The 10,219-nt window shown below is 47.0% G+C and overlaps 1 protein-coding gene across 1 annotated transcript in view; it reads left to right on the top strand.

Annotated features, from left to right (window-relative positions):
• Positions 1-9,861, top strand: part of GFI1 (growth factor independent 1 transcription repressor) — a 12,657-nt gene extending 2,796 nt beyond the window's left edge. Inside the window, exons 2-6 of the mRNA XM_009884894.1 lie at positions 4-270; positions 4,891-5,306; positions 5,396-5,533; positions 7,076-7,241; positions 9,312-9,861. Of these exons, the coding sequence (XP_009883196.1) occupies positions 4-270; positions 4,891-5,306; positions 5,396-5,533; positions 7,076-7,241; positions 9,312-9,490 (1,166 nt within the window). The 3' untranslated portion in view covers positions 9,491-9,861. The remainder of the gene's footprint in view (positions 1-3; positions 271-4,890; positions 5,307-5,395; positions 5,534-7,075; positions 7,242-9,311) is intronic.
• Positions 9,862-10,219: the final 358 nt, after the last annotated feature.

Below are 10,219 nucleotides of genomic sequence, written 5' to 3'. Positions count from 1 at the left end.
GAGGTGGCTGGCTCCCACCGTGGATCCGCACTAAGGAGCCCCCTTGCCCACTTTGCCCTGCAGACAGCAAGATCCCCGAGGACACGGCGCTATGCCGCACCGTCCTGCCCGATCCAGAGCCTTCCCAGGGGCGCTTCTCTCCGGAATCCCACCTTACCGAGGCTGCCGATGGCACCTCCGAGTCAGCGCCCAGCTGCGAGGGCAGCGTCTGTGACAGGGTGTCTGAATTCGAGGATTTCTGGAGACCTCCCTCGCCCTCCGTCTCGCCAGGTAGGAGCGGGACGAGCAGCGCCGGCTGCGTGTCGGTGCCGTGGGGCAGTATCTCATGGCCGTCGAAAACGAGTGGAAGGGACAGATTTGCCTTTTCCCGCTGTGTGGGAAAAGGGAAATCTGTCCCTTCCACTCGTTTTCAGGTTATCTTTTTCGGGTTGCTTTTCCAGCCCGTCTCTCAGTGCTGAGGGAGCAGCGGGTGACAGGCTGTAGGGAAGTTGTGATGCCATCGGGTGTTGATTTTTTGGTTTCTGATTAATTGCTAAGAGGCAAGCTAGTGGTGTTTTAAAGGTCCCAGCATTTTTCTACAGGGTCTTGCTACCCGGAGTTTAGATGTTTTTTAAGACAGTAAAAATTTCTGCTAGGCTGTCTACGTACCAGTAGTAAACAGCGTTGACTTTGTGTTTTGTACTACCTGCTAGACGTTTTCCCTAACTCCCTTTCAGGCTATTTCTTGCCTCTTGCCTATAAAAAGGATCTCCCCCCCCCCACGCTCGTCCCCCCCCGTTTTTTTCTTTTCTAAAAACGCATTCGTAAAAACCAGATGAAAATAATGATGGTCAGATTTAAACACCCCAAATCCAGGAAACTCACACTTAAGGCTGCAGCGCCTGTCTCTAGCTCCCTCGTCCTGCCTTTGATGTGGTTGGAGCAGTGGGAGATGCAGTCCCCAGCCTGGCGCGAATACTTATCTCGTTTAAAAATACAATGGTGTCATTTTATAACAAAAATACATATATATAAAAACAACTTTTTATTGCCTTGGTTAAAAAGTGACAGCTGGAAAAAGAACAATTTCTGTCTTACCGAAGGAAAAATTGTCTCAGCTCTACCAACTGACTGCAGACACCAGCAAACAAATTCTTAGTCCTGTTTTCCCACCGATTTTCCCACTTCGGCTTTACTGTGTCTTTGCATATCAACGGCTGATTGTAATGATGTGGGTTTGCATTTTTAAAGCCTTCCCCTGTTTTAAGAGTCCTAAAGCCCTTTGAGGGGATGTTCAAAATGCTGCCCAGTGTCATCACAGCCAGCCATGGGACAGTTTCAGTCTGCAAATGACAGACTGAACCAAATGCAGCAGTCTCTCTTTTGCTAATATTTCTTCACAAAGTGTAGCAATGTGTGTAATTTTTGTTCTAACGAATTTGTCCTGCTCCTCCTTCCTTCCAATTTCTGCACGGGAAACAGACTGTTTTCAGGAGGTGTCTAAAAGACAGATGTAAAACGGAGTGGGTATTTACCAGGGCTGCCCTGCCTTTTCCTCCTCCCCACGCTTTTCTTCCCCCTGCCATGGGATTCGTTAGCTCCCAGTCAATCATCCAGCTAGCTAGGGAAGGTATCTCTGAAGAATGAGGGTGACATTCCCTGATCAAGATTTTTTGGGGGCAGTGGGTGAGGGCTGATCCCCTCCCCCCGTCTGATCCCATTTGCGGGAGGAACAGGAAGGCAAGGGACTCCAGGTACTGTAAGGAAAGTGCTTTATTAAATGACCCTCAGTGTGCTGAGAAAGGTGCTGTTACATTCATGATGAAGGCAGTGGCAGCAAGATTAGATAGCTGGGCTTCCTCCCACAGCTCCCCCCCAACCCCTCTGTCATCCAGCTGCGTTGTCAGATTCAGCGTAAGGCTGGAATTTGTGCCTGGATCACTTCTGCAAGACACACTGGACATAGACTGGATTTCTATGATTGTGTTTGTCTGGGTGGGGCACAGTTTCTGTGCTTTGATAGGCAGGGCAAAGGAGAAATGTTTTTAAATCATGCTTAGGGCAGCTGCGGGAGTAGTAGAAGTGAACATAGGTGCAGGTTGCACTTCAACATGCAGTGAAAGTCAGATTTCAGGTTTGTCTTTGGGTGCTGTGCTGCCGATCTAGGCGGGCATGCACAGACACAATACCTGTTAACACTCTTAATGCATTGTTGACTCCATCAGTGTAAATCACTTTGTTATTTAACCTCACTTTCTACGTGTTCTGTAATCGCATGCGTTTGCATATACAGAATGTGCCTGATTGATAGATAGCTCAGTGCAGCAGTATAATAGTATCTCCTGATGAGCATGTTGAAGCTGCAGTCTTGCGGGGAGGCTTTTACTGAGCATAATGGAGTTGTGCAGAGAGTGTAGTGTTTTGTGGTCTGTGGAGGAGGACACTTGAATCTTTCTTTGCCACGCATATCAATCTGTTCCCAACCATTTCAGGTTGAATTAGCCTTGCCTTCAAAAAAAAATTGATGTTTTTTCTCCCAGAAGTGGTCTATATAAAGGCTGCACAGAATTGCTAGGAACAGGAAGGAGAATCTGTCTCTCCCTCCCTGCTCACCCCTTGGAGGCCTAGATGCTGTGGAGCAGAGGAGAGGCAGACACTGAAGTGCCCTGCAGTGTGGCAGAGCAGGGCTTGCAGGTGGCCTTGACACTGGGTACCAGGCTTGGATGGCTTGAGCTTGCCCCTGAGTAGTATAGCATGAGTGGCTCCCCTGCACTTGTGCTTGAGAGGTCTCCAAAGCATGTGAGGTGATGGAAGGAACATTGCACGCAAACTGATCTGTGGTGCAATGTTTTCCATGTCCCGTGTTGCCAATTCAAAGGGCTCAAAAATCAGGTCAGCCTTCCCTCTCATTGAACGGACTGGCTTAGAAATCAAGATTGTAAGTAATACCTTATGGATATTCCGTTCTAGTGTTGAAATATTGACGGTTTACATTTTCATGCTTTTCTTTACAGTCCGGGCTAGAGTTGACTTTACAAGGAAAAAAATAGTTAAGAACAAGCAAACAAAAGGAAAGCTGAGGGCCTGATGAAATCATGCACTTTCAAGAGCTGGGGCTTTAAGATAGTTTTGAATCTTGCGATAAAATCGTGAGAGATGGCAACACTGAAACTGGTTGCAAAGACACAAGATAGATGATGTGACGCTGACCACAACTTTGCAGTCAGTGCAGAACAGGAAAAATCATGCTCAGCACCATGTCAGCTAATTTGATTTCATCGCTCTGTTCAAATGTCCCAGTTGGTATGTGCGCATATATTTCCAACCAAAAGACTGCTAATTTCAATGGAAGAATTTGAGACTGTTAACATCTGAAATTATGTAAAAGACAGGAAACAGTCAAGTAATTCAAAACTCAATTTCCACCTCATTTCCCGGTCCCTTCTGTAACTCTCAGTGACCATCTGCCTATCCAAATGGATAGCCTAACACGTCATGCCTTCCTTCCCTAGCCCTCCCCGGTTATCTTGGCTTGCAGAAGGTTGAGAAAGCCATGGGAGCTGTGAAGCTGACAGGAATGACAAAAAGCAAGAGAGCAATTGTGGGTGGACAAGTTTTTGGGTAAGGGAGGTTATTCTGGAAGTCCAAGTTGTAAGGGATGCCAGTGTTTCTGTGAAGGCATTGACACTTCAGCAGTAAATCGATTAATTTTTCCCTTGTTTCACTAAAACATTTGTCCGGTGGAGACGTTTGACTTTCCCAGTGCTGCTGCCTGTTGTGATGAAGAGTGAAAGCCGACCACCTCAGGCATTAATCAGCATCTCTGGCAGACACAGTTGGGGTCTGGTACCTCATGTTCCCTACCCTGTCCTCTATCCTGCCCTATCCTGTGCTTTCCTCTATGCAAGGCTCCCTGAGTGTTTGTCCCTTCAGACACTGATCTCAGGCTGTATTCCTGCCATTGCATCAGACTGCTATGGGCCCCCCAAGTGCGATTCATCTTGTGGTGCCCACTGTCTTGGTCAGATGCCATTGCCAAAGGTGAGCCTGTTAGAGCCAACTGAACCCACCTGAGCTTGTCCTGGTGGAAGATTGCTTTGATTACGACTGCTAGGAAAATCTTTTTGTGTCTCCAGTTTTTAATGTGGCCTATACCGATGATTTTTCAAAGCTCTGTGTTTTGGGTGGACTCAGTTTCTTTACTTGGAGAAACTCAGAGCAATCTAAACCATGATTTTATTTCAGATCAGGACTGATTTTAGTTTATTTTTTTCTGAAAAAGTGAGGCATGACATTCAAGCACATCAGAAGCTGTTCTTTATTTCAGTTATGCAGTAGTATAGATACGCACAGTTGTAGCATGGAATTGAGAGACTAGATTTGGGCATTAAATTGTGCAACAGGCAGTTTTTAGTTTTGTTGAACTGGTAAATCTTGGCAGGCTTGCTCATTCTGGCACCTCCGTAATGTCATATTTGCTACATGGATGTGTGGGATCTACATCAGAGCTTAAACATGTAGACTGTCAACTTTGATGCCCATCTTGGGACGTAGTAGCTATACTTTTCTGAGGACCTGCGGATAAAACCAACGGACGTTGCAGACTGAGTTGTTCAGTGTCTCAACAGTCAGATCAGTGTGTAGACACCTGGCCATCCAGAGATGGAGGTAGACAAAATTGGTGGCTGCTTTAAATAATTTGGCTGGGACAGCGGGTGAGTAGGTAGTACTGGATGCACAGACCCTACTGTGCAATATAAAATGTCCTCCCATTAGAAATGGAAGGGCAGCTTTAATGTGCAGTACAGGGGTCTGGTTCTGAATACAAGTCTGAGTGCTGAGACGGTTCTGCCCCATGATAGTGGCTGGATTATGAAGCGTACTAATTCCCATGCCCTTGTGTTTCTGCAGCCTCAGAGCGATCTGTGTGTCCGTCCCTAGACGAAGCACCTCCATTCTCGGTCCCCTTCAAACCGTACATGTGGAACAGCCTTGGTGGCTCTGAGCTGAGGCACCTTGTGCAAAGCTACAGGCCCTGCCCGACTCTGGAGCGAACCTCAACCCTGGGGCTTTTCTGCGAGCGAGGCTCTGAGCCTGCCCTGTATGGTGCAGAGTGTAGCTCTTCCCTTGGACTTTATGGTGACTTCGGCCCCCCAGGTCCGGGGCTATTTGAGCGGCCGCCGGCAGCAGCACCTGGACTCTATGCTGAGACGCAACCTGGGCTGCAGCAAGAGAAGGGGCCAGGTGGCATCAAAGTGGAGTCGGACCTCTTGTGCCGCCCGTTACTCATCAGCACTGGCTCTTACAAGTGTGTCAAGTGCAGCAAGGTAGGGATCCCTTTCTTCCATACTGGTTATGACTCTTCCCCAGCCACTTGTCTCTGGCAAGCCTGACCCTGTGTGCTCTCTCCCCTCAGGTCTTCTCCACACCGCATGGCCTTGAGGTACATGTGCGCCGCTCACACAGTGGCACGAGGCCCTTTGCCTGTGACATGTGTGGCAAGACCTTCGGCCATGCAGTCAGCCTGGAGCAGCACAAGGCTGTGCACTCACAGGTGAGAGTGGGGCGGACTGCCAGGACGAAGGTCCAAGGGCCAGGGCCAGCTGCTTGCTTTAGCTGGCTCTGGGGAGGCCGTGAAGGCAATCAGAGGGCAGTAGGTGGGCATCTAAACTGAGGAGAGGAAGAGAACATGGTAGGGTTGCAGTGGACAGTTGTGGGTGAAGAATATGGTGGCAGGCAGAGAACAGGGTGGGCAGCTAGTGAGCGAAGGAGCCTATCAACAAATTAAAGAACATGGGCTTTGTTTCCATTCCCCAGACCTTGCGTGCGTCTCTATTAAGCAAAGGGCACTTTTGGCACTCCAGAAGCAACAGATAATAAATAATAAATTTTCACTCTCGGAGATGGAAATTGTAATGCGGATGTCAACTTTTTTAACAGCTAAAGCAACTCACTGTGCTTTATTTCCATGCAGCTCTCCTCATTCTTTCTCCTCCCCTCCCCCAAAGAAGTGAGTCTTCCCATGTTTGTAGTCATTGTGTCTGTGCAGGGAACATCTGAACGACCAGTCAGGTATAGAACACAGACTTCACCCGTCTCGACACACTCTGAGTCACACACCAAAAGAATATGGTAGTTAATTTTGGTAGGAGGACTTGTAACATTTTCCACCTGCTGATATTGTGCCACATTTCCCCTTCACCCACCCACTTGACCTGGCAAATCTTCCTTCTTCAGATTGGTTTTTGGAGGATAGCGTTACAGCAATGTGGGGTTTTTTTCTGACTCTTTTATTTACAATTTCATGAGTATGCAACAGCAGAGCACACAATGAGGGGAAATATCTCATCACCCATTAAGTACTGGTGAAAAGAGCAGCGTTGCATGTCCATGGAGGGGACAACTTTTCAGGGAGAGTGCATTAAAAGCCCAATAAACTAAGGTGATTGTATGAAAGCATAGCAGGAAGAAGGTGTGATGGTAGTTAAGGGATGAAGAGAAGGCAAGATATATAGTGGAAGAAAGTGGTGGAGAGGAGAGAGACAGAAAGGTCTTAATGCATTTATTTTGATATGTTAAAGTAGTAAGTCAAAAAGATGTTTTCCCCAGGTTCTCTAGGTACCTTCCACTTGACTTTTAATGGAACTACAAATAAGCAGTTAGTTGTTACCCTGCCAGCAGAAGTCAGCCTGCCACAGAGATTTCCCAGGAGAGCCAAGCCAACCTCAGCACCCACTTTCCTGTGTACAGTGGAGAGGTGGCCTCTGAACAGTGCTGCAGCTGTTGGGCTTCCCAGTGGAATGATCATGGCTTGGGCCCCTGTTGCAATGTGCAGGTGGACTATGTTAGGTTGGTCAGGGCTGCTCCCACCTGGCCATTCCTGCCAGCAGTTTTGGGAGAGGGGGAATTATCTTTTTTTATCATGTGGTGCTGTCATGCCAGTGTTAGCATTTCCTCAGGCCAGTCCAGCTTTCTGGAGAAGTGGAAGTGGTTGCTTAAGGCAGAAGGGGCAACATTGATGTGCTACTGGGCAGTTTGTTGCTGGTGGGGTCACTGTTGTGGTGTAATGTGTGTGTTTGGGCTCCTCTCTCTGCAGGAACGCAGCTTTGATTGTAAGATTTGTGGCAAGAGTTTTAAGAGATCTTCTACTCTGTCCACCCACCTTCTCATCCACTCGGACACCCGGCCCTATCCGTGCCAGTACTGTGGGAAGCGATTCCACCAGAAATCTGATATGAAGAAACACACCTTCATTCACACAGGTCAGCTCTGCAGCTGCTGGTGTTCAGCCCCAGCTGTGGGGGCAGATTGCTGAAGGGGTCTCTCTGCAGCAGTCCATGGTGTGACAGTACATGCACGTCCCCGTGCTTCACACTGCCCTGCTGCTCTTCATGCTATCGGAGCTCTACTCATGCAAAGGAGGGTCATTTGAATGTGCTTTCCTGAACAGCAGCTGCAAAATAACCCAAATCCTCACAATCCAATCAGTGTTCCCTTAATAGGATCCACCAGTCTTTATTCAAAGGGTTTTTGTGTAAGATGATTTGTAGAGTATTATATTTGTGTAGCCTTGATTTACAGCTGAGTTCCCTGGAAAATGACAGGTGATTTTAATTGCAGTATTTCTTTTTGCAGGATCTACCAATTTACAATAGGAACAACAGGAGTCTTCTCCTCTAGATCAAATACTAAACTGGAAGGCCTAGGGTCCAACACTTAGTTTAAATAGTTGGTCAGAGATTGTCTGCACTTCCACTTGGGCTTTCTGAGAAATAGCTGCAGTTTTGTACAGAATGGAAGGAGAGGTACAGAGTTCTCAAGTTTCACTGTTAGTAATAAACATGGAAACTAATAAAGTGCAGGTGAATCACCAAAGGAAATTGTTTTAAAAATATAATTCAGTGAGAAGGCAAGTTTATCAGAAATCTTAAAAGAAAATCTTGCCGAAAATCTTGCCTTTCAGACCTGCACCATTCACTTAAATTAGAGGGAAATGAATGATGTGTGAGATACAAAAGCATTTGTAGACATGAAATAACAGCTGTACTGGCCAAACCCAAGGTTCAGATGACCAAAATCCTGTTCCCTGATAGTCACCACTAGCGGGTATCCAGGATGAAGCCTAAAAATGACAAATGTGTAGAAAGTTGGCATTGTATGTAGCACTGCTTGGTTGCGACTTTCCTAGATGACAAGCAGTGAACAATACATGTTACTTATAAGGATTTTCCACCAGATGTTTGCTGGATGAAAATGAACTATTTAGGAAGTAATACAAAAAGTATTTCCATAGTAACTTTTTCAAATAAGGCTTGATTAAGTGGAATTTCAGCCAAATTCTGAATTGGTCAAAACCATTATTTTGTTGTGAGATAAGAAACTGTGCCTGGGATTTTAAGTTGCTAATATAGAGCCAGGTCCTTAACAGAATCAAGGATCCCTTTAATATGCAGCATACACTTGGGACCTGAAGCTCCAGCACATTTTGTATTATTTTATGTTTCTAAGAATCTGATCTTCAAAAGTGCAAAGAGTTGTTGCTCCAGCTGAAGGCAGTGGGCCCTGCAGGTGCAAAGCCACTCTGAAAATCAGGCTTGGTTTTGTGGTTGGGTTCCCTTTTATCCGTTATTTGATAATAAATACTATGAAAATGCACTGAGATGCTGTTCCCATGGAGGCCAGTGGAGTTTTGCCACTGACCCCTGCGTAGGAGAAGTTCTGGAGGCTGGATTTATTCCCATTTATGTTTTCTGCCTGCGGGAGAACTTCAGGGCTGGCTCGGGGTGACTGCTGGCATTTCAGTGTGGGGAATGGAGAAAAGAGCAGATCTCTGGATGGACCCTGCCTTTCAGGGTTCACTTAAGGGACAGACCACAGCTCACTGGGTTTGGCTTAACAACCTCCATCTATCTATTCCACCTGCCCCCATGCTAATGCTGTAATAATCGATGTCAAGCATTCAGCATGGCCTGGTGGTCTTTCCAGGAGTTCCTGACATTTCTAGAACACAAAGCCAGTTTAAATCACATGGAGCCCATACAGCCAAATGCATTCACAAATTATGGGGTCCTGAGAGTACTCTGTGCTTCAGGCTGCTCCCAGGACTATACTGGGCTGATAGTTTCAGGCCTGCTCAGCTGCAGTGCATGCTTCGGGGCTCCCAATTGCATGTTTTTTATAAGAATGACTTATTTGGTAATCACACAGGAATCCCTTTGATTAGCTCTAAGGCCCAGTGTGCATTTCCTGTTTTCTCCAGTCCTGTGTAAGCACCATGTTGCCTCTTTCACACCCCTCCCTCTCTCTCTCCCCCCCCAACCTTCTGCTTGCAGGTGAGAAGCCTCACAAGTGCCAGGTGTGTGGAAAAGCCTTTAGTCAGAGCTCCAACCTCATCACCCACAGTCGGAAGCACACAGGCTTCAAGCCCTTTGGCTGTGATCTGTGTGGCAAAGGCTTCCAACGAAAGGTGGATTTACGAAGACACCGGGAGACACAGCATGGCCTGAAATGAGTCCCAGCTGCAATACGGAAAACACCTACAACACTATGAGAACAGACTCCCTTGGCTTCCCCGCTGGACCCAAGCCCTGTCCTGAGCACAGACCCTGTCATTACCTTTCTGACCAGGAGCTCGGAGAGGAAAGAAGAGGACGGGGCCATGCATTGACAGCTCAACCTGAATGACTGTGAAAGCGGAAATTAAAGGCTGGGGTTTCTCTCTTTCTCTTCCTCTCTCTATTTCTGAAATAACACTGGAAAATAAGCCTTTTAGGTATGAAGCCTGATACTCCAAAGACAGATAAGCTACCAAATATCTCTAAGCTGGAAAATATTTCTCCCATGGCCAAGATGACCCCTCTGAAGTTTTCAGTAGCTTGAATCACCGTGCAGGGAAACATGGGTATAGCAGTGTTTACATGATAATGACAGAGAGCCATCAGCACATGGTGCAGGGAGTGCTTGCCTTGGTTGAGTTTTGGTGCTGAATGGCTTCACTCTTGGTTTCCTGTCAGGAAAACCTGGAGGGTTAGGACTGAACCGTGCAGTTTGACATCTTGTTGGTTTTTAAGCAAAGGTACCAGCTTGGGCCTGATCCTGCTCTCACTTTTTCTGGTGCAAATCAGGAGCTGCATTAACAGTTATAGAGAGGCCCTGTTTATCCTCCCAGAGCCACCTGTCTGTGCAAGGCCTGGCTGTGTGCATGTGTGTTTGAGGCATGGGGGGTTCCTTCTTGGTACAT

This window comes from Charadrius vociferus, unplaced genomic scaffold, assembly GCF_000708025.1.
Source record: "Charadrius vociferus isolate BGI_N301 unplaced genomic scaffold, ASM70802v2 scaffold163, whole genome shotgun sequence".
NCBI classification, from domain to species: Eukaryota; Metazoa; Chordata; class Aves; order Charadriiformes; family Charadriidae; genus Charadrius; species Charadrius vociferus.
Note: the sequence above shows the minus strand (reverse complement) of the source record. Positions and strands in the feature narration are given on the sequence as shown.